The 26198-nt window shown below is 35.4% G+C and overlaps 1 protein-coding gene across 1 annotated transcript in view; it reads left to right on the forward strand.

The window, feature by feature from the left end:
• LOC111056747 (protein O-mannosyl-transferase TMTC1) overlaps positions 1 to 26198 on the forward strand; it is a 397568-nt gene that overhangs the window by 349198 nt on the left and 22172 nt on the right. Inside the window, 4 exon segments of the mRNA XM_039438835.1 lie at positions 6176 to 6319; positions 8745 to 8950; positions 19674 to 19809; positions 24152 to 24293. Of these exon segments, the coding sequence (XP_039294769.1) occupies positions 6176 to 6319; positions 8745 to 8950; positions 19674 to 19809; positions 24152 to 24293 (628 nt within the window).

Here is a 26198-nt window from a genome sequence, read left to right on the forward strand (position 1 = left end):
AATTGGGTAGGAACAACAGCCTTGGCCCAAAACTATTCCATTCCCAAATTTTGATAATGAAATGTTAAAAAAATATAGATTATGATTCTTATGTAAGAAGTTCAAGTTCAATTCTCCACAATATTGTAGAAGACATCCATTTTGATAAATGAGAACTATGTAGATAACACGCGTTCAATGTTTATTAACAGTCATTTGAAGCTATAAAACGACTTGAAATGATATTGCCAAAAAAGTGATATGTAGTTTTCGATGGCAATACTCTTGATGATACCTCTGTTGAAGTTGAGACACTTGATATTATTTGGAAGAATGTGTTTCAACTTCGACAGAGTTTAAATTTCAGCAGAGTTTAAAATGAACTCTCGATATTATTATCCGAATACTACTCATATCGATCAATCGATATCATGAAAAAGATAAACCCATTAATACTATTACATAAAAATATTTCTCCACTTGCGACTATGTATTCAATACTATTTGCCATTGGAACTCATGATTTCTAATCGTCAGTTGTCCCTGAGAGTTTTCACAATAAAGTAGCAACATTTGATCGGCTGAAACCGAAACCAGGTTGGATGAATTTGCGAGCTGTCGACGAGGATTATAATAAACAGATAGACGTGTCAGCTGTAGCTGTGAATGCGAATACGCACGAAATAAATGAGAAAAGTTTAGAAGGGAAGAAGGAAAGAGAAAGGCAATGTACAAAATGATGAATCACATTTCGAATTATCCTTTCTCTTTTTCTTCTTCTTCTTTTTTCATTTCTCCTCCTCCTTCTCATTCTCCTGCTGCTCCTCTTTATCACCCTCTCCATCAATATCCACCACCTACTACTCCTTATCCTCCTCCTCAAACCCTTCCACCACCTTTCCCATCCTCTTCTCCTTCTCCTCCTCATCCTATTTCTCTCTCCCCCTCATCTATCTATTCCACCTGCTACTCCTCCTCCTTATCCACCTCTACTTCCTCCACCACCTTAACTATCTAGTTCTGTTCATGCGCCATCTTCATTTTCCTATTATTGTTTTACTGCACCCTCCTTCAATTTTTTCCTCCTTCTTCTTCTTCTTCTTCTTCTTCTCCTCCTTCTTCTTCTTCTTCTTATTATTATTATATCCTGCTTCATCTTCTTCTTCTACTGCTCATCTTCAGTCTTCATCACGATTTTCTCTTCCTCCCCCCTTTCTCCCACGTCTTCTTTGCTCCTCTCATCCTTCCACATATTTCTCCTCTTCTTTTTCTTCTTGTTGTTCTACTGCTACATCGAGTTCCACTGCTCTCCTCAACCTTTCCCTTCTCCTACTTCTTTCCTCCTCTATCATCTCCCTCTTCTCCTTCTCCTTCTTTCTCTTATTCTTCTTCTTCTCCTTCTTTCTCTTATTCTTCTTCTCCTCCCTCTTTTTCTTCTCCTTCTTTCTCTTATTCTTCTTCTCCTCCCTCTTCTTATCCACCCTCTTCGTCTTCTTCTTTTTCCTCTCCTTCTTCTTCACCTTTATTTTCTTCTCCGGTGAGAGAGAAAGTTAGTGAACAGTGTGATCAAAATGATGAATTACATTTGGAGAACTGCGCGACCGTTTTAGACGTGATCGTCGCAGTTTGCTTTTCATTATTATTGTTGCTGAGTTTAATGGGATATGTGGAGGGAATGATATTCCGAGAATGACTTCAATGCAACGTAATGTATTCGTACATGAATACGGTTGGTTGAGTGCTTTTTGGTTTTTTCCTTTGATATTATCCTGGGCTTGAATGACAGATTATCATTAACCTAAATATTGAAGTTATTCCTCAACCTCAATCATGGAACTTTCTGTATTGATTTAGTAATTTCGATTTCACTCGTAATATGCTATTGAACGTTTTGAGTGTTGTTCGATCGCCACGGTTCTGATTATGTCAAATTTTCCTGTTTATTATTAATGAGAAATATGTTCTTCAATATGTTTCTCGAAAAATCGTGGTTATCTATGTAAGCTGTGTGATGTATTCATTTCTGAAGCTCAGCACGATATAACTTAACATATTACCGTATTTTCTGATAACGTATTTCTTCAGGGCTACTTGATATGTTTGGGAGTATAATAACATTGTACCTTTTTGAAAAAAAAAACGTTATAATATTGGAAAACAACTTGTCTCGTGTTCAATCCATTCTCTAGTTTACAAAATAAAATAAATTATTATTATTTCAACTGATAATTCAAATAGCCTTGAAGGAATACGTTAGCAGTAGATATTATAACCAAATATTAACAATCAATATAAGATCGGAAACACTGAGATAACCTAACTCACAGATACTTAATACAGAAGGTGGTATTAATAATAATAATATCGAGTGACCTGGCTGGCTCAAGTCTGTTGTCAGAGTTTTCAGGTCGCAACTGATCAATTTCAGGGCTTCTGACATGACCTAACGACTGCTTTATAGGCAGCCAAAACCGACGAATTACGTGTCAATCCGAAACATGAGAAAAATATCTCGCCATGGCTGGGAGGTGGCGGGAACGGAAGAGTAGTAACATTGCGTTCCTAACATTTCCACTTTCTATCCTGATCCCATAAAAGCATTGATTGTGATCAACATGAATGATGAAATTTCACTTAATTCATCCTAATATCACTATATCACTATATCACTATATCACTATATCACTATATCACTTTATCTTTATATCACTATATCACTATATCACTATATCACTATATCACTATATCACTATATCACTATATCACTATATCACTATATCACTATATCACTATATCATTATATCACTATATCTTCTCCTTTCTCTCGCTATTGTTCGTTATAATAAGCTACATTTCCATAGCTATATTTTATCTAACATCACAAGCATTTTCATTCATGTTGAAACGTTTTTATTTTGTTTTATTCAATCCTTCCACTGTATGCTAACGAAACTGGATTCAAACCGACAGATTTAGGAATCAATTCCACCAACACAAAGTAAGAAAGACCGGAATAATTCAATTAACGTATACTTAATTAATTTGACATCAGTCTACAGACCCTAAACATTGCAAATGGGTAGTATTGTAATAAAAACGATATATTCGGTAGTAAGCATGTGTGTTAAATATAATTTTGAAGATAAACAGAATTGGACAAATTTAAATATAGAATCAAATCAATTGTACAGTTATCGATAGTTAAAAGAAGCATCTAATTAAATACTGAAAACAGATTAAACGGTGCAACAAATTATGAATATAAAATAAACAGATTACATTTTGATCTCAATACATAGTGATTCAGATAAATACCTTATATGTTGAGGAGGGGCGCCCCAAAACCCTTTTAATCGATGAACACTTTTGCAATATTTTACTTTTCGCGAGCACTGTTTACACTTTATCCATATGGGCGATGTTACGAAGTTTGGCTGATATCCTTATACGTGAATATTATTTGAAGATGGCGAATCTTGTGGTGTGGCGGGCTTGTACAATTACGAACTCCGGTGGAATCTTCCCAGATTCTTCTGGACCAGTCGTCGTACCAGAATAATTAGACTGGACGTCCTGTATTCGTAATCATCGGTCTGGTTAACCGAATGTAGACTTGCAGCCTCACCATGGAACGTGGAATATGGGACCTGGCTTCAATCATGGACTTCGGGCATGGACATCCAGCATAGACATCGAGCATAGACTTCGAGCGTAGACATCGACCGCTGTTTGGGATATAAAGGAAAAACCATTTTGTAAATTCTATACATACTATAACTTATACAATATTTAATGAACAGTAGAAAATTAAGTTTTAACAAAATTTAATATAATAGAAAGAATTATTTAAATTTTTCCAATAAAAATTTACTCAAGAATTTTAGAAACAAGAAGTCTATTACTTTCTTATTATTTGAAATTTAGACAAATTTACTTCGAAACAGAATTACTACCAGAGCAGAGAAATATAACAAATTAAGGAAATACTTTCTTCAGATATGGGTAAGAACCAATATATATAATTTTATAAATTCAAGATTTATATGATAACTTATTTGTTTCCACAAAATTAATAGAAAAGAAATACAATGAATTATTATATAGTAATTACCTTTAATAGCGGGTTTTTGCACGCATTAAAACAATCTGATGTAATATTTGAATACCGGCATTTCAAATTATAAATTTGAGGACTACTGTGAACTATTGAGTTACTACCGGTTTTGTATTAATAGGAAACTTCACATTACTTAGTGAACAAAATAAGTACAGAATTTACAGTTAAACATGAAAAAAAATAAGAAGCGGGAGTTACATCCTTTCTCACCGGGAGCTCGACTTGAACTAGCTGTTTTCTACCAAAAATTGTTATTCGACCGTTAATCAGGAAGAAGAACAAGAAAGAAATTGCAGCGACAAGGACAGAAACTGAGTGAGCTCCATGTTAACAGAATGGGAGTAAGTGAGAAAATCGAATGGGAGAAAGAAACTCTCATTCGACAGTATTCGACAAACCTCCTAGATAAGGATGTTTTACAAAGAATTAACCGAAAAACAAGATAGTTTTTGAAACAAGAATAATTCTGTTACAATGTAAACAAAGAATAATAAGAGGATGAACGTTGAAAGGCGATAAATTAATTTTTCAATTGTATATGAATACAAGTGACCCTGAACAAGGGAGTGGACAAGGAAATTTCATCTTAATGAATGAATAAATAAATAATTTATTTTCATAAACATAAAAATGTCATAACAACGTCACTTCAAACTACAGTAATATCACATTCTATTTTCATTATTATAATCTATTTTTTTGAATGAGCGAAGCGAATTTTATGTTTCAAGTCAATCGGCGTTTGTCTGTTTGTATGTTTGTACCGCAGTTACAGTCGCAGTTATTGTCCGATTTGGATAAAATTTGGTACACAAGTACTTTGAAACAAGGCGCAGAAACGTAAATGTATTCAAAATTTTAAAATTCATTTCAAGATGGCGGTCCTTTATTCGGAAATTTTACCCTAAAAATCAACCTAACTTTTCAATACTTTATCAGATCAGGTTCAAATTGGGCTCATTCTTCTCAACTCTTCAAAGCGGTATTATTTCATGTATCACATGTTGAAAATTCTCTAATCTAATCTAAATTATAAAGTCCCAATTCAAGTTTCAGATTTTTTATCCTTTAAACCGTGCTTCCGAGCTCAAAAGTGTAGAGGACCTTTATTCTTCAGCGCTATATATATTTCATGTATCACATGTTTAAAATTTCAAAAATTTAGAATTCGATAATCCCTCCCTCTCCCTTCCTCCCAAAGTCACAAATTTCAAGTTTCAGATCTCTTATCTCTCTTTAACTCAAAAGTGTAGGACCTTTATTCTTCAGCGCTATATATTTCATGTATCACATGTTCAAAATTTCAAAAATTTAGAATTCGATAATCCCTGCCTCTCCCTTCCACCCGAAGTCACAAATTTCAAGTTTCAGATTTCTTATCTCTCTTAGCTGTGTATCCTAACTCAAAAGTGTAGGAAACTTTTATTTTCCAAAGCTCGAAGGCGGTCCTATTTCATGCATTACATGTTGAGAATTTTGAATTTTCTGTAATTCAATAATTCCCCCCCCCCCCCAAGACCCACATTTCAAGTTTCAGATTTTTTACCTTTTCAACCGTGCATCCTAGCTCAAGAATATGAAGAACTTCTATTTCTCAGCGTCCACCACCGATCCCATTGCATTTATATCATTATACTTTAAATCCAATTTTTGATTTTACTGAGTGTAGCGAATTCTGCTGTTCTCTGAACTACAAGTTAAATTCAATTGCATAGCATTCTCAAGTCTAAAAAACAAACAATAACACAAGTAAATTACAAAATTGTATTTCGAAAAACTCATCCACCTTAAAAAACATTTTCCTACGAGAAAATTCTTTAAAAATCTTCTAAAACTCTCTTATCTCATCAGGGAGAGCATTAGAAAGTTTTATAGACATGTATTGCCAATTCTTTTGCGATCCTGCATAGTGTCAGTAATAATAATTATTATTCATATAAGAGTCAAAAATTATTATTGACTCTTATATGAACGTTCAATCTCTGGTTCTATAAGGCAGTATCCTTACGAATTAAATTGTTTTTATCCTCAACTTCATCATCGTTTTATTCAATTTTGTGTTTGGTTGTTTGTTTTCAGGTTGTGGCCGTCCTACGCCAGTGCGCATAATAATCTGGGGACTCTGATGAGTGAAGGTCTGGACGCTGAGTCACACTTCCTTGCGGCCATCACACATTCGCCCGGCCATGTCAATGCTCACTATAATCTCGGACAAGTTTACAGGTATATTCTCAATATTATAATTCTAATATTTTAATGAGTTCTATAATACCATTGCAGTCCCGACTCTCCTATATGACAGTGAGAATTGGATTAACACATGTAGAATGAACAGTCGAATTCAAGCTGCATAAATGAGGTTTCTAAGGAGTGTGTTTGGCTGCACTAGAGTTGATAGAATCAGAAATACTGATATAAGACAGGTTTTATTGTTTGCTCCTCTACATGAAGGAATTATTCAAAATAGACGCAACTGGTGCCGTCATTTGGATAGAATTCCACCTGGAAGAATTCCCGTTGTAGTCCAAAACCATAGACCTACAGGAAAAAGAGATGTAGGGAGACCAAGAAAGAGATGGGTACCGGAACAGGTTCATTGATAAACCTAATCCCTGGAGTGAAGATGATGATGATATTATGATGATTCCTCCCGTGAGGATACATTCATAAGAAGAAGAAAGTAATTCTAGTTCTCATGGTCCATTCTCATTATTATTTTTCAACTTATGATTTATGATAATTATTAGACAATTATTGGTGTTTTTCAATTATGGAAAACACTATAAGGAAATGCAATGAGAAATAGGTATCATGATTGAACAGATAAGGGGTATTCACAATGTTGTTTTAGCCAGCTGAAGTGCTATTTGATAACTCTGGATTGTGAACGCCCCATCTAAAACGAACTGGAATAAGATAACTGCAATAGAATTCCAAGCGGATAATGTTGTGTGACTCAAAGTTTTTAACCTCACTTTTGCTACCAAATATGACCAAAACAAATATGGCCGCCGTTTAACAGAGTTAGCTAGAGTTAGCGGACTCAAACCTGCGCTATCTGCTATTTCGTCTGCTAATTTCTTTCTAACGTACCACTATAGCATTGAGCTAACACAGACTTAGCGAATAGCAGGAGATAGCGAATGGCTCGACTTAGCCAGCTAACCCCAACATTGTGAATCCCCCTATTATATGAGTTCATTTGTGGGAAGTTATAGGCAACACTGAAATTGATCTTCATATAATATTTTGAAGATTATTTCTTCTTCCATTGTTATTATCTATGATAATCTATGAATTGGAACCTGAGTTCACAAGTCTATCATGTATAATATCATACCTCATGAGGGCTATCATATCATAACTCATGCAATCTCTTCATGAGACCCAAACTTGGAGTGACAAAAAATATTCAGATAAATAATAATGTCAAGCAGGAACAACAGAATTTTATCAGGAAAAATAACTTGTCATTTTTGAAAACTGCATGTCCAGTAACACCGGTCATTCATTTAATTTCGGTGTCCAGTTGTAGGTATGACGTCACAACGTTGTCCGCCATTTTGATTTTTGATTGACAGCATGGAAAACATGTCACAACAACGGATGCGTCCCTTCAGGGGTTTTGGGGGTCTTTTTTGTTAGGATGGGGAGAGTCGTTGTGCCCCTTTTTCTAGTAATGAGGATGCTACGGGGGTCCTTTTTGGGAGGGGAACATGTTGGCATCGTTTCCAGGGTAAGAGTGGGTGGAGGGATTGGCTTTCAGGGAGGAGATGGGTGTTGTTGGATGTTGGGAAATGGGAAAATTTGGAAAATTAATGAAAAATGGCACCGGAATGATGTTGGTATGCTGCGTTATTGCTGAGATATGTTTTCCGTCCAATGGAGATGCATAAATTTCAGGCATCACGTGTGAGAGTGAGATGGAAAGAGAGTGTGTGAGTGAGAAAGATATAGATCGACGGTGGGAGAGATAGACTGTGAGAGAGAGTGAGAGCGGTTGTGAAAAGAGGAAAAAGAACAGGAAGAGGTAAATGAGAAGAAAAAGAGAGGAAGAACTTGGAGGAGGACAGGTACATTAGAGAAAAAGTTGAAAAAGAAAGGGAGAAGGTGAGAGAGGAAGAGAAAGATGGTGAGTGAGGAGGGAGAGGAAAAGGGGCAGAAAATCATAAAGTGGGAGAGGAGAAGAGTGCTAGAGAGAAGGAGTGAACGAGAGAAGGTGAGAGGTACAGATTGAGAGAAAATGCAAGAGAAAGTGAAAGTGAGAAAGAGGAAAAGGGAAAGAAGAGAAACATTAGAGGAGAGTGAGGTTGAGAGTGGAACGGAAGATAGAAAAAGAGAGACGATGAGTGTGAGTGAGAGTGAGAGAGATTGGTTGAGAGTGACAAGGGAGAGTGACCTACAAAAAGGAGAGTATGCGTACGTTATGACAAGGTTGAATTAATATGGAAATATAATTTTTGAATATTTGGAAATGTGTGGAATCCATAAGGGAAAATGATAGCACAAATGCTGATATGATCCACTTCTGTATTTTCATTATATTGTTAATGTCACTATTAAGTCCTATTTTATCATTAGCTTTATTTTGTTCCTCGCGTAAATAATTGCTCGTCCCTCAATGGATACCTCTGTTTTTGACTTATAGGAGGATGAACCGCAGTGAAGAGGCCGTGTTGATGCTGGAACGGTGTCTCCGCCTGAACGCCGGCTACACTCCGGCCTACCTGCTGCTGGCCAAACTGCACAGTCACAATGCCCCCCTCGTTGGTCGCCTGCTCAGGCATGTCATACAGCTGCAGCCTGCCAGTGCTGACTATCTCGCCGAGTATGCTACTTGGTTACTCGACAATTGTGAGTAAATTTGAAGTCAAGTAAATCTAATTGAATAATTATTATCAAACGAAAATCCCAAAGGAATGCTGTAAATCACCCCGAAGACTTCTGCTACTGCAAATATTGATAACAGAGTAAACAGCTAGATGGAAACTCGTTGAGCGCTACCAGACAATAGTTATTTGTATATCCACAGTGAAAAATACCGCTTCTTCTCCCAGAGGAGAGAGATTTTCTCGGGCAACAATTACCCTGATGGAGGAGAATCATTTTTTACTCGTGATGTACACAACATTTTCCCTCCAAATACATTTCTATTCATATAGAGACTGCAAATAAAATAATTTCAAAAACTCACGTGACCAGTAGCAATGTATTACAACATAACCTAAGAAGTAAACAGCTGGGCTGACTTGTAATCACAGGTCACCGCCGACAGTGCTATGCGCTATCTGTCGGCAAAAGTTGTAACAACCATGGACGACTCATATCTACAACTATGATGAAGTTCCCGTTTCAAATTTGATGAGTAAATGTGAAATATTCGTTGACTTGTATTTTGAATAACATGGAATATAGAAAAATTATTTGTCAGCCCGGCCAATACAACTTCCAATTTATTCCCATCCTATTCTGATTGATTAAATCAACATTACAAATGATTTCCACAGATGGGAATCAATGAGAAGTTGCATTCAATAAAATGCTGATTAATGGAGAAATAAGTAACAATAATCTGAATTTTAGTCTACTAATCATTTTACAAATAATATGTGATACAATATTATTGTAACAATATGTGTTGTATTGTAATTGTGTATGACAAAATACGACCACTACACACTGTCCATAGGGTGAATGTTGATGACGGATGTGTTTGTATAGACAAATTGATTTCTTTGAATATTGAAATTTTGACGTGAGATTTTCAATCGTTCGTCCAGACTTGATGTGCATGTAACTAGAAGTTGTATTCTTCCTTCTCCTCGTTTCATTTTACCTTGTCTCTTCACGCTTTCTTCTTTTCATTGCTGTAGTGTTTCCAATGTGTTGCAAGATATGGTGAGACGTTCTTCGGTTTTCATCAGCTGATTATAACTGATTTTCTACAGGAACAGTAAGGAATAGATATAAAGGTGCGTACAGATATACGCGCCTCCAACACGCTTCGCGCACGCTCCGCACTCGCTCCGCAATCGCTCCTCGCACGCTCCGCACTCGCTCCGCAATCGCTCCATGCACGCTCCACACTCGCTCCGCAATCGCTCCACGCACGCTCTGCACTCGCTCCGCAATCGCTCCGATCATGAACGTTACGGGAGATGTTAGATCTTCTTGCGTTGCACTCTTGCTCACCGGTCGATCATCAATCGATCTGCTCGAGTGACGTTCGATTGCGGAGCAGAGCGAAAGTCTGTACGCACCTTAATAAGCCTAGCATCAGCTGATGAAAGGTGATTTGCGTGTGCTCATGGCGCTCAAGTCTGTACGCATCTTTACATTTTTTCATAATTGTTAACTTTCTACCTTTACATACTTGCGTATTATGCACTATTCATATTCCATGTATATTTGATTTTTGGTAATGCTCTTCAGGGTATGATTGTATTTTTTTTAGTTATATGGTAATTTTCTCAGTGACTATGGTAACTTCATACTCTGTATATATTGTATAAATGGGAAATAAATTGAATTGATTTGATTTGATGAATATGATACACTACATCCATCCAAATTTACAAATAATACTGGCTGAATGGAAACAATATATTTGATTATGTCAATTCCAACTTTTCCTCGAGCACTGCACTGCAGTTTCATGGCTTGAACATTCACATTTGCAATATCATAGTTTGTACTCTTCTCAGTCTCTCTTATAACCCATAAAGTTGTATCTTCCTTTGAATATTTTTCTACTCAAAAAGTCTTATGCCATGTCATTCTCTTTCTTTATCATAACAATGATCTCTCCAAACCATCCAAGTCAGCTCTCACAATCTCTGGAATTTGGTTCCTGCTATCAATTTCAATTTATAACAGAGTACTTCTCAAACCTGGAGCACAATTTTATGTGGAAATAGCACCCTACATCATAGACCACTACAAAATGTATAAGTAGCAATATTCATCACTCTCTCATGTTCGCATTGATAGGAGCTCTCCATCATTTTTCCAAGATTTGTGAGAATGGCAAAATTTGAACTAATGGCAATGCAAGTGGCTCATGACACTTGGAATGACTTCCATTAGCGTAGAATGTGCAGCTGTCATGCAAAAGTCATGAAAAGTAACTCGAAATGGATTTCCCATTCGAAACTCTTCGGTTTGACTAATCGTCATTGCTCATGGTAAAGGAATACTTTTCAAAAATGGAAGACTCCTGTCTAAGAAATACATTCTAGGTGAGAGTGGTTCTTCGAATGAGGACAGATTCGCTCTCATAACTGTTATTCTCTGGTATTCAAATTGATGAGATCATTTTTCCTAAGCGATAAGCGTTCTATTTCACACTCTTAGTGGGAAATTGCTGCTCAGGAAGTAAACAAATTTCCAGCTGGAGGAGGCACTAATGAAAATTTGGTGTGGCACACTCACACAACTTTCCTTGCCGTAATGTAAATTGATCACCTGACGCTAGTGTCCACGCGGATCTCAAGTCTACTATCCAAACATCTGAGCCAGCCGGTGACAGGACAATAACGCTGGAGACACACGAGGTCTGCTATTTCTTCATAGTGAATCATTTGATAGAATCAACAGTTTGCAATTGAATATTCACATTTTCTCGATTTTCAATTTTAGGTGAAAATGTTACTGAACATTAATTGTAGAGATTTTCATGCTCAATATTTTCCATTTGAACTTTTTTGTTCAAATCTGGAGCCTGATAATTGAGAATCTAAAATCAAACTTTGCATGGATGGGGCGGAGCTCTTTAAACTTTTACATTCATTGGACTTGTGGCAGTTGATAGAGCTCATCAATGACTATTGTTGGTATACATTTGATCAAAATAGTTGGAGTCGTTTTCCAGAAAATCACGAAAAACCCTGTTTTTGATAACATTTTCGCCATTCGAGCAGCCATCTTGAATGGAATTTGATCGAAATTGTTCGTGTCGGATCCTTATGTTGTAAGTACCTTAAGTTCCAAATTTCAAGTCATCTCGTCAATTGAGAGATGAGATATCGTGTACACAGACACACATATAACACTCATACACACACATACAGACCACTACCCAAAACCCACTTTTTTGGACTCAGTGGACCTTGAAACGTATAGAAATATCAAGAAATTGGAGTACCCCAATTTTTTCGGAAAGCGATACTTTCCTTATCAATGGTGAGAGGGCAAGAAAAGTGATAAAGAGAGAGAGAGATTTTTTTACTAGTTCATATATCATATCCTGGCATATTGGAGTTTGTGGAATTTTCTTTTTTTGATCAATTAGTTTAATTGTTGAAAGTCTTGGAAATGCCACTCTGGAATATATATTTCAATCTGGGAAGTCTGATCTAGTATCAATGTTTAGACTACCAGTATGCATGAGATCCAACAATGATAGAAGAGAATTTCCTGAATTTTAAAAGATATTGAAAGGATTGGAGGATTATTTTTCGACCCTCCAGGACATAAGCTTGGAAATACTAGTCGACAGATGGAAATTGCTGAGATATTGCAATTTTTATTCAAATGCTAATGAATTATTATCATCAAACAAAAATCCAAATTGAATGCTGTTAATCCACAGCATTTAAATTTAATGCTGTAATTCACAGCATTTGATTTGGATTTTCGTTTAATAATAATAAATACTAGTCACTCTGAATGTTGAATGGGATAATTTGAGTTCGGTGTGGATTGAGAAATAATTGGAGAGTTTGTTATGAAAAAATGGAGGAAAACAGAGTTTATAAAATGTATGGTAGAGAGGTTGAAGAAGAGGATTTGTAGCAAGAATTTAATACAATACAAAGAAAACTGAAAATACGAAGAATAATAATCAGGGTTTGACAGGACTTCAATTGTTTGTATTGTGAATAAAAATGTTGATTTGATTTGAGCATAGTTGCAAAAGTGAAGTAAAGTGGTAGATTCAACAGATTCAGAGAAGGAGCTATGGAGAAGGAGGAAAAGAATGAGAGAGAAAAAAGAGGGGAAATGAGGATGAGACTTGGAAGAAGATAAATTGATAGTCAGCTCTGTTGCCACTGAGAGATGGTTTAGTAATGGACTTTTTGGAGAAGTCTGTCGACTCATCCACTGCGACCTCGATCCTACTTTACATTACTTTTCCGGACAATAGACATGCTATGAAAAGAAGTCGAACGAGGCAGGAAGAAGAAGTGGAAGAAGAGGGAGAACAAGATGGAGAAGAAGGAGAAAAGTGTGGAAGAGAAGATACAGGAGAAAAAGAAGGGTTGTGAAGGAGAGATACCGGTGTTTAGTGTGTGCTTAGAATATTTTGAAGCAGTGTTGCCGCGTAGTGCGTAGGTAACCCCGAGCCATTCAATTCAGGGAACATCCATCGCTTTTAGGCATGTGCTTAGTCTGACTTATAGGCAGCTGCGATCCACTCACTTTGCGGCTTTGTCAAGAGGAGGAGGAAGAAGAAGAGGAGAACAAGGAGGAGAAGGAGGTGGCAGGAGCGAGGGGAGGAGTAGGAGGAGGGGGAGGAGGTGGCAGAATATGACGAAAATGAGAAGATTGAGATGAAGTAGGTGAAAAAGAATAGATTATTAAAACAATATAAAGATCTTGTATTACCCATTATTTTCAAAAACTCAAAAATAGTACTACTAGTGAACGTTTTTTTTTATTTTGAAGTTTTTTACTTCCCTTGCCCTATTACCATAGGTAAGGAAAGTATTGCTTTCCGGAAAAAATTAAGATACCCAATTTCTAAATTTCTGTACGTTTCAAGGTCCCCTGAGTCCGAAAAAGTGGTTTTTGGGTATTGGTGTGTGTGTGTGTGTGTGTGGTGTGTTGTGTGTGTGTGTGTGTGTGTGTGTGTGTGTGTGTGTGTGTGTGTGTGTGTGTGTGTGTGTGTGTGTGTGTGTGTGTGTTGTGTGTGTGTGTGTGTGTGTGTGTGTGTGTGTGTGTGTGTGTGTGTGTGTGTGTTGTGTGTGTGTGTGTGTGTGTGTGTGTGTGTGTGTTGTGTGTGTGTGTGTGTGTGTGTGTGTGTGTGGTGTGTGTGTGTGTGTGTGTGTGTGTGTGTGTGTGTGGTGTGTGTGTGTGTGTGTGTGGTGTGTGTGTGGTGTGTTGTGTGTGTGTGTGGTGTGTGTGTGTGTGTTGTGTGTGTGTGGTGTGTGTGTGTGTGTGTGTGTGTGTGTGTGTGTGTGGTTGTGTGTGTGTGTGTGTGTGTGTGTGTGTGTATGTGCTTCTGTTTACACGATATCTCTCATCTCCCAGTAGACGGAATAACTTGAAATTTGGAACGTAAGGTTCTTACACTATAAGGATCCGACACGAACGATTTCGATCAAATGCAATTCAAGATGGCGGCTAAAAAGGCGAAAATGTCAAAAACAGGGTTTTTCTCGAAAACGGCTCCAACGATTTTGATCAAATTTATACCTGGAATAGTCATTGGTAGGATCTATCAACTGCAACAAGTCCTATATCTGTAAAAATTTCAGGAGCTTTGCCCCATCTATGCCAAGTTTGATTTTAGATTCTCAATTATCAGCCTTCATATACAATTCAAACAAAAAATTTTAAGTGGAAAAGATTAAGCATGAAAATCTCTGCAATTGATGTACAGGAACATTTCCACCTAGATTTGAAATAAGCTTGAAACCCGAGTAAATGTGATTATTAAATTGCAAACTGTTGGCAACTGTTGGTTCTATCAAATCATTCACTACGAAGAGATAGCAGACTTCGTGTGTTTCCAGCGTTATTGACCTATCACCAGCTGTCTCATATCTTTGAATAGTAGACTTGAGATGCGCGAGTACATTAGCGTCAGGTGATCAATTTTCATAACGGCAAGGAAAGTTGTGTGAGTGCGCCACACCAGATTTTTAAAATAAAGGGCACTACAAGATTTTTTTATCATTTTTATTGATATGTTGAAAAGTTTCTGATGTGAGTGAAGTGTTCTCATAGAAGGAGAATAGGTTCATTGAGTACAATGTTGTATAGTGAGGTCTACGTTATAATGGTAGTGAAGAAGGATAGGAGAAAAACGTTGCCAAGTCTCTCCATTTTGCCACTGAGTGTACACAGCTGTTACTCAATTCATCCCATTAAATTTAATCTAAAAATAATAATAATAATCTCCTTGATGAAATAATCAATTCAATGACAAATTAATCAAGAAAAAAAAATTTTCATGATTTTATTCAAAAATTTGCTACCATAACTGAGATCAGATTTATATTTTTATACAAACCTGAAATGGCGGCTAATTTAAAAAGCTGTGGTACAAAAATTTGAATTTCAAAACAACAGAAATTGAGTTATTTGGTAAGTATTCTATCCGAATTCCTTTTTAAAAAAATAGAAATCCTATTTAAAAAATTCAATGGATTAATTCTGAAATAACTTTTCAATATTATTTATACCGGTACGAGTAGGTCTAACGATTAGGTCTATAGGTAGGCTAACTGAAGCATGGATGAAGTCTAGGATGGTTAGTTATCAACTTTTAAAATGTCATTTCAGGTATTTTAATTTGTGTTTCTCATACCGTAATGCTTGAAAATTATTTCATTGTTTCAAAAATGCATCTTAAATCAATTATACGACTTGTGTACTCAAGTATTTTGATAGAATGAAGAAAAAAAAAGGGCGGCTGCAAATTGTTTGTTCAGTTTTGTACAGTCACTGTCAAAAGTAAATATAGAATATTCTGGCAAATAGACAACTTTGTAAAGCAAGAGAGAGATAGTGCTATCTGTTTTGTTGTATGATAGAAAAGGTCAGCAACAGTATTGTCAATTGTACACTGCCATTATAATGTGGACCTCACTATAGTCAATATATATATCACTTATACTGGTTTTCTTCATAATAGAGAGAATGATAATAATAAATAATTAAATTGATAACTCAACATAGAAAGAGTAAAACAAGCCGATTTTGATAAGGAAAGTTTTTTTTTACCGTAAGAAAGATTGAACGACAATGACTCAGGCAAAGCACACCCTGTGTGACTGTCTTCCAACTACAGTGACTACAGTTACAACCCACAACAATTGCTTTGCAACTTGTAGCTGCAAATTGCATTGCCATCATTGAAATACTTGATGGAAAAAAACTTAATCATTAAACTCAAACATTCAGATGATTAGGAGGAAGAGAGTGGGGAAGAGAGAGAACATATTGCAATAGAAAGAGTGAAAAATTGTCAAATTAAAATTGTTTTTTTCAAAAAACAAAAAATAAACTGGATGAAGTGAAGTAGCTACAAAACTTGGAAAATTCATGCAAAAAAGTGGAAAACAAAATAGACTCGATGATACAGTTCCAGCAGTTCATGCGGTTGAAGGATTTGTGATGAGAGAGATAACAAGAAGGATATGAATAGTAGGAATGAGAGGGGAAAAGTGAGAACGATTATCATGGAGGAAAAATGATTGAGAGGAGAGTCGGTTAGGAAGAATGAAGAGGATTGGAATGATGAGGAGGAAAGGAAGTGGGATAAGAAGAAGTAGAATAGGGTGAAGATAAGAACAAAAAGAGAAGATGGGAAGAAGACTAAAATAGACTGAGTTTTTTGTGATACAAGATAATGGTAAACACAGCGGTATCACTTACTTTCTAATGCTTTGCAAATCCTCTTCAAAACAGACTTACATTTATACACAGAAACGTAGACATAGATACATAAATGTACTCAGATACAACTGAGGTAGATAAATATGATGGGTTTATTCATTCGCAAATGGAAGTTACCATTCCCTACCTCCTTTCCAGCATCCACCCCTCCTTGTCCAAACGAATCCGTGTTGAGAGAAAAATTTCTCTCCTTCGTGGAAAGGTCAAATTGTTAGTTGGAGCTCAGAAAAAATGGTTGTTGGTGAAAGCATAATATTTTTTGAAACCTCAAGCCTTTTCTTCTTCGTGGCCTCTCTCTTTCTTCAATTTTTTCCTTGTCGGTTTCGTGTTGAAAATATGTTGCACTCATTCTTTTTACATACAACGGCTCTTTCCGGAAATTGAACTTTGAATTACTTCCTGTGCTTCTTCTTTGTGACATATTTTTCTTATCTCCTCCTCTATTTTATGTTCCTTCTTACATGTATTGTCTTCACATATTTAACTCTATTTCTCTTTATCTAACCTTTTTCTTTTTGTTTCGTGCTTCTAGCTGTATTTCACATTCTTCTTTTTCACTTATCACTGTCCTCTCGATTCATGATATTCTTTTCTCTCCCTTTTTGTTCGTTTCCTTCTATTATTCATTACTCGCCTTAAAATATTCTCTTCTCTTTTCATTCATTCTATACTTTTTTAGTATTCTATCAGTTCTTGTGAGTTACTTCTTGCAGCAATAATATTTTCCATCCTTTTACCTTCTCTCTTATTTTTGATGTCCTGTCCTATTCTCCATCTTTTTCATCCTCCAGGTTCTTTTTCTCTCTTTGGTATTCCCTGCTATCTCATTGTTTTTATATCTGATCCGTTCGCATGTATCATCATTTTTCTTATTCAATTTCTTTTTCCTTCCATTTCTCTCAGTCTTCAGTTCCTTTTGTAGTCATACTATATTCACCTTCCATATATAACTTTTGTTTTCTCACCTCACTTTTTCCTTTTTTCTCTTCTGAATCTTCTCTTTCTAGACTTTCTCCACTCCTTACCTTATTTTAATCATCGTCTTCTTCTCACATTTTTCCTTTTCCTCCTTTTTCCTGCTCATCCTCCTTCATCTCCTATTTCTTATTCTTTTCCTTCTTCTTCTTCTTCTTCTGCTTCTTCTCCTCCTTCTCTTACTCCTCATTCTTCACCATCTTCTTCTTTTTGTCTTCCTTTCCTTCCAGTCCTCTTCCTTACTCATTTCTTATTCAACTCACACCATCACCCATTGGCTGCCATTCAAGGTAATCTATTGTCTAGTTTTCCAACTCTTGGCCACATTTTAATATTCGGCTTTCCATTACTTATGACTCACAAGTTCTTCCCTTCCCGGTTAGTAGAGGTGCGAAAAAGTTGAAAATATTTATAATGTGGTGGCTCGAACCCTCTTCTTTTAAACACATTTCCCTTTCAACTCTCTTCTTTTCCTTTCTCTACCTCCTCGTTTTTCTACTCACCTCTTTTCCCTCTCATGACAGGAAAGTCAGAATATAGAGCGTCGTAAACTATGATAAAGGGAAATGTAAGATAATGTTCTGGTTGCTTGAGAATACAGTGAAAAAATATATTCACTGTGGTCAATTATATATTCACAATGTTCCCTTATCAATGAAATTTACTGTAATTGAATTTTTGGAAGGAATAGCCTACGAATTGCTTCGCTATATTTTACTATGTTCCCTTTTTTATATTCAAGCGAAAATACCAGTCTTGCAGTATTCTTATCACCACTCGTTTTTCTTTCTATCATCATGACAATGTTATAAGCATAGACTATGAATGGTTATAAATAGACTACCAATGTTTTTGATGAATGAATCTCGGTATTATTTTGATTAAAAATGTGAAGATAATCCATTCAATTATTTTTTTTTATAGTGAGAATGAATCATAGTCATTAGAATACACATTATGATGATTCATATTCCAAATATTGAGGACCGAGCTTCGCTCTGGAGTACAAAAGCATGAAAAATTTATCACGAAAGAAGAAATTATAATAACATTCATACAGAAATGTTCTATCTAATCACAGTGGAGTGAGATTAATTCCCACAAGAATGCAAAAATTTCCCTCACAAAGGCCCAGTTGCACAAAAGCCGGTTAAAATTTAATCAACAATGATGAACTTCACGTGAACTAAACCAGAGAAGACCATTTCGAAAAGATGGATCTACTGGAATTAATCAGGATTGAAAATAACCCGGCTTTTTGCAACCAGCACTTAGTACCTGATTGGATGATTTCAAAAGTTCATAATTTTGACACAGTCACACATACAAGAACTCGCTCTCTCACTTCCATCACCAACAGACGACGAAATAATTATTATCAGCTGTTTTTCAAAGGATAAATAATGATTATCCTTTCTAATGTCATTTAGCGAGTTTTCCCAGGGATGAGACCAAGTGCAATCGAATCTCTATTTCATAAACCTACTATGTTCTGAATTTCGTGAGAATCCGTTTATAGAGCCGTTTTCGAGATCCGGTGAAATACAAACATATTATAAACATCTCAACATATAAACAGAAGTTGCTCGTTTAATAGTATAGGATATCAAACTCTCATTTTTATTTCTGTTTCTATTTCTTATTATCTGTGTATCTTTTGTACTGTATTTTGTTTTCTCGACAACGATGTGATTAAAAGGTAGAGTGAAAATTACTATTGAAGCTTTGCACATCATGAAATAAAAATTGCATTCTAATTAAAAATGCATTCTATTCCATAGTCCAACATGAAATCTCCGATGATTGGAAATAATTATGTTAAATCGAATAAAACAAATACAATATTGAGAATACTGGTTTCATTATCAGGAATATTGCGGATAATACTGACTGCTATTTGAAAAATTACTGGTTTGCAAAACTTTTTTAGATGAATGATTCAGGAAGTATAAATAATACTTATTCTCTCTTGTTACAGACCGAATAGCAGAAGCTAAAAAGTACTACGAGCAAGCTCTGAGGCTACAGAACAGTCATAGAACGTCTTTCTTGGGACTGGCCAGAGCTGTCAGGTCTAAAGGACCCAAAGCGAGGTTACATCAGTTACTACTCAGGTAATTAGAGACAAAAACTGATAGTGGATTATAGATAGCTCGTAAAAATCAGTTTTAATACAAACGACTATCAGAATAACTTAGTAACAGATAGTATGTATGTCAATGATTTATAATACTTTCAACCAATTTACAATCGTTGTGAGTAATATTTTCATCCGAGTTGTGATACAGCATCATTCAATCTACGAAAAAATACGATTCGAATTGAACTTCAATCCACAAAAATCATGACAATCACAAAATAAACAATGTAACTAGAATACTATGTATTCATATGTTTATATATTTATATAGTATAAATTGCTTCCAAATTTTTTTTTTTTTTGATAGTCATGATATGTGGATTGAAGTTTGATTTGAATTGTTAGTTTTTTTGTAGATTGATTAATGCTTTATCAGAATTCGGGTGAAAATTACTCACAATGATTGAGAAATTGAAATGTTTTATGCCCTATGACTAATCCATACAATTTATAACAATAATTTTCTTATAAATATTATTTTTATTATAGCCTACTCTGTACTACCATAGAGAAACAATAGCGTTAGTAGATATCCTATGGTATAGGGCGTTTATGTCGCAACTTTTACTCTGTTATCTCAAGCCGATAGTTCATGTGATTCTTTTCCGTGAAGCTGTGTGACGCTGATAGTCTCTCATATTGTGCCAATCATAAAATCTCACCCGGTCAAAACAGTAAAAATCGACAATAATCGATAGTAATCGGCTTGAGATAACAGTAAAAGTTGCGACATAAACGCCCTATAGTATGGGATATCTACTTATGCTATTGTTCCTCTATGATAGTACCGGGTGTGTCAAAAAGAATGACAAAAATTTAATAGTTATATTTATTTTACAAAATAGTGATACAAATCAATTTTACATCAAATAACTCACAGAAGTATCAAGTTTATGATTATGTATTCTAAGTGTTTCATATGTCCTTCTTTTGAGGCTTGGACGAAATCTAGACGGTAGCCAAATTCATCTTACTTTTCGCAAGATGTCTTCTCGGACTGTAGCTACTTCATCAGTTATCTGGTTTCTAGCTCCTCAAGTGCTAAGGGAGGAACATGAACATGATCTTGAACGTATCCTCACAGGGAAAAATCACACGGTGTTATGTCAGGGGACCTTGGAGGCCAGGAATACATAGCCAAAAAGAAAGAAAAATTAAAATCTCAGTACCCTTCATGAATTACTAGCAGGTAACCCGTGCTTCGCAAGGGTCTTTCTTAAAACTTGACGTAATGAAATCTAGAAAAATTCAAAATAGGCCTATATACAGTGAGTCAGTCATTCTATCAGGGCTCGAATAATTTCGAGATTCTAATTAAATGAAAATGGAAGGATATAATTTATTTATGTAAATTACAACGCCTTCATTGAAAGACATATTAACTGCATGCGTTTTCATATTGCCGATACAGCATTGATGAAACTGTAGACGTTTAACTTATTTAGCATTTGTCTGAAAAATTGTTCTAGCTGAAAAATTAATAATCCATGCCACGTGTAGGCCTAAACATTGCATCAGGAAAACGAAGTTTCAAAACTATGTTTTTCAGGTAGAAAGCAATATAGAAACAGATGTTCCTTTCTTAATTTCGACCATATGATTTGGTGATTTTTTAATGAAAACGAATGTACCATTAATGAAATTTAAACATCAATTCTGAAAAATCTAGAAGGAAAATTTCAATTTGGGCTTCCAGGTGCACGAGATTGATATTTTTAGAATCTATGTGCCAAATTTGGAGATCTAAATCATTCCCGTTTTTCCGGTATGCAATCCACAAGTTGACATGTTTTGATGCGAACAAACGAACAAACACAACTCTACTCTCTCTTATTATATAGATTTAATCACAACATGTTTCGGACATTGCTGCCATTTTCAAGTGATATGAAGTAAATAAATAAATACTGCTGGAAGATTCTTATTTTGATCATATGTTAGTGTATTCATATGATTTCATGAACTAGAACTATGAATATTGTGGATCTAAACTCGCATGATTCTATCAATAACTAGCCGTCAGGCTCGCTTCGCTCGCCATATCCGTCTAGTCAGGGGGCTCCGCCCCCTGGACCCCTGACTGGATCGTCCACGAATGAGATCAGCAGGCTCGCTTCGCTCGCCTGCATTTTTCATTTCAGCATTTTTATCATATGTTAGGACAATCCATTCGGGGGTCCAGACTAAACGGATACGGCAAGCGAAGCGAGCCTGACGGCTAGTAATATAATATTCCCAGGATTGAAGTAGCAGTTCCCAATCAATTTTTCCGCGATAAATGCATTTGAATCTTCACTTTGGTGCCAACCTAACAAAGTCATCTCAACTTAATGCCAATCTGACAAAATTATTAATTTAGTTGCCAGTTAACAACTGTTTCGAAGAGGTACTCTATCTAGATTATAGTTCTATAGTAACATATGATATGGAAATTTCAATTATAATTAAAAGATTAGGAGAAGAAGAATATACATGCTAAAAGACGAACTTTAAACCCTTAAAAACAACCCTTAGAGTTAAAATATTGCCAAAATATTTCTTAGGGCGCCTCTAAAGGTCCAACTGAACACACCTACCAAAATTTGAACGTTTTTGGTCCGGTAGATTTTTAGTTATGCGAGTGAGTGAGTGAGTGAGTGAGTGAGTGAGTGAGTGAGTCAGTCAGTGAGTGAGTGCCATTTCGCTTTTATATATATAGATGGGGTTATTGGTGTCTAATTGGATCAAGTTTATTATTTGAAAATGGCATCAATGTCCGAAACATGTTGTGATTAATTAATTCATAAAGGGTACTGAGATTTTTATTTTTATTTCTATTTCTATAAAAAGTAGAAAAGAGGTGCATATACAGAAAAGAGATGCATAGCCAAGTCTTGCGGTCCTGTGCGCCCTATACAACGTTGAGGGAAGTTGGTGTTAAGGGAATGTCATACATCATTCCAATAATATTGTTATATCGTTACTATTAATTGTTGACACTTCAACTGATTCAATTGAAAAACATTTTAAGAACTCTAACTCTTGGAAAAGAATGGCATGAGGGCTCGAAAATAGTACTGTTTATATATAATAATTATTAATCATATAAACTAGTAGTTCTGTGAACAGTAGACCTCGCGCTCATTAAGTTACATTAACCTGTTGTTATGTTTTCTCGAAAATTAATAGATAATTTATCAATTCAAATTTCTAGAAAAAATCCTAAATATACATAGAGCTACCTGTCCTATATAGTACCGTGACGTGTCGCCCTGGAACGTGAGTGTGAGCGCTGTTATCAGGTCTGGCTGCAACTGTCTACAACGTTGATGGATGTTTCATGTCTCAACGTTTTCAAGATGTTCTATGCTCATGAACGGGTAGTATTATACTCAACTGTCTACTAACGTTGATGGAAAGATACATTTTCAAGATGTTTGATGTTTTTGAACGGGTAGTATTATAGTCCACTGGACATCTGATTCATGATGAATAATAATTCTATAGTCTGATTTTTACTCCAATATTGGCGTATGAAGGAGGCTCCTTTTTCCTTTCATATTATCTTTGAAATGCAAAACTTCCAAACACCTTGTATATACGTCGACGCGCAATTTTAAAAAGGAACATACCTGTCAAATTTCATGAAAATCCATTACCGCGTTTCGCCGAAATGCGCAACATTCAAACATTCGAACATTCAAACATTCAAACATTCAAACATTCAAACATTCAAACATTCAAACATTCAAACATTCAAACATTCAAACATTCAAACATACAAACATTCAATCATTCAAACATTCAAACATTCAAACATTCAAACATTCAAACATTCAAACATTCAAACATTCAAACATTCAAACATTCTAACATTCTAACATTTAAACATTCAAACATTCAAACATTCAAACATTCATACATTCAAACATTCAAGCATTCAAACTTTCAAACATTCATACATTCAAACATTCAAACATTCAAACATTCAAACATTCAAACATTCAAACATTCAAACATTCTAACATTCTAACATTTAAACATTCAAACATTCAAACATTCAAACATTCAAACATTCAAACATTCAAACATTCAAACATTCAAACATTCAAACATCCAAACATTCGAACATTTAAACATTAAGAAAAATGCCAATCCCTCGACTCAAATATTAGACCTCACTTCGCTCGGTCAAGAAGGGTACTGTACTAATAAATTTCTCATAATAAAATTGAACATTCAAGTAGCCTTATTAAAATACCTCATTACATAATAATAAATACTGTGGAAGCCATCATCAGCAATGGAGGAAATAATGTTTATTGGTTGTGTTATAGGTGGCACATGATATGCTGCGGCCAGAATCGACAGAGACTGGTTTACACAGGCGATCTGTACCTGAGGAGTTGGGAGCACTACAAGCCAGGCCAGGTCACATCGTTGCCCGAACAGACCAATCGGCCAGTGGTCGCATGCAATGTGAGTATACCAAACTGTATTACTGACTCATTGTGAACTAGTTTTTCACAGAAATCTTTCATTCAAATTCGGTAAAGTTCTGGAAACTATGTGATTTAATTCATAGCTTATTAGTATACCTCTCCACACAAGCGATTGACTTCTATAGGCATCATCCTCAAGAAAGCCCTCAGTAACTGTTGAAATTCATTTATTCATCCATTCGCTCATTATATAATATTCATTCATTCAATATCATCATTAGCTATTTAGCTTGAAATGAACAGATTGAATTATCGAAGGCTCCACAGAATCAATATTCACTCTTCAAACTCATTAGACAGATTGAACTGGAAAAACCATGTTGAACAAATGCCAGATACTAGAATTTCAAAAGCTGTCATGAAATAATATAGACCCGGGGTAGTAGGGATATTGGCAGACCTATGGTAAGATAAGTTGTAGTCATATCCTCTGCAGAGCAGAAGAAGAAGAAGAAAAGAAGAACGAAGAAGAAGAAGAAGAAGAAGAAAAGAAGAAGAAGAATAAGAAGAAGAAAAGAAGAAGAAGAAGAAAAGAAGAAGAAGAAGAAGAAGAATAAGAAGAAGAGAAGAAGAAGAAGAAGAGAAGAAGAAGAACGAAGAGAAGAAGAAGAAGACAGAGAAGAAGAGAAGAAGAAGAAGAAGAAAAGAAGAAGAAAAGAGAAGAAGAAAAGAAGAAGCAAAGAATAAGAAGAAGAAAAGAAGAAAGAAGAAGAAGAAGAAGAAGAAGAAAAGAAGAAGAGAAGAAGAAGAAGAAGAAGAAGAAGAAGAAGAAATAAGAAGAAGAAGAAGAAAAGAGAAGAACGAAGAAGAAGAAAAGAAGAAGAAGAAGAAAAAAAAGAAGAAGAGGAAGAAGAGGAAGAAGAGGAAGAAGAGGAAGAAGAGGAAGAAGAAGAAGAAGAAGAAGAAGAAGAGGGAGAAGAACGAGAAAAGAAGATTCATTCATCCATATACAATATTAATTTCTGACAGTAATAATCACAAAATTGTGATGAATCAATAGGCAATCGCTCAAAACTGTTCAAATTGCCGCACAATTGTAACTTTTGTATGTAGCTTTGGGAATTTTCGTTTTTCAAGGTTGGCAGCTCATGTAATCCTCGCTGTGACTGTCCTCTAGGCAATCTTGAACAGTTTGAGTCCTTAAACAGTTTGAGGGTGACAGAATGAACGACTAATTTCAATATACAGGGTGATTCATAATTATGGTAGAGTAATTTAATACGTGATAGTTGAGGTAAAAATAAGAAAAAAGTTCATATAAACATATATCCATAAACGCTTCATTAGCGAGTTATACAGGATGAAAGATTTCGCCCGGAATTCAGTTCCTCTGGTGAAATACACCGATGCTGCATTGTTTGGCGACTAGTTTTTGAGAAACTTATGCTGGATTCATATGGAAAAATAACTGAAAAATTAAATAAAACTAGTCTGGGAGCTGTAGTGTGAGTAGTTTTTGAGAAAATGTTGAAATATGCAAAAAATCTAAGTAGAAAAACACAGACTTCTACGTTTGATGCCCAATAGCTTTCTTTAATGACCAGTAAACAAATAATCCCTCGCAATGAAAATTGTAGAGCTGTAAGCTGTGTGAACTAAATTCGAATAAAAGTAGGATAAAATGTATTCTTATGTAGTACATTACACCAAAAAAATTTGCTGTTTTATTAGAGAGAACTAATATCATAGTTGTAGCTGATTGCAAATGAAACATGGATTTTAATAACAGCTGTTCCGAAACAGCTGATTTATCATGTTTCAAATAAGAAAATAATTCAAAGAAATTATAAGCTGAAAATTATTTTCAGAAATATTTTAGCACACTGTTGAACAAAAAAAAAACAACCTGTAAGTTAGCCCTACTGTAACCGCGCTGTGTTTT

The sequence above is a fragment of the Nilaparvata lugens genome, chromosome 12, assembly GCF_014356525.2.
Source record: "Nilaparvata lugens isolate BPH chromosome 12, ASM1435652v1, whole genome shotgun sequence".
NCBI classification, from domain to species: Eukaryota; Metazoa; Arthropoda; class Insecta; order Hemiptera; family Delphacidae; genus Nilaparvata; species Nilaparvata lugens.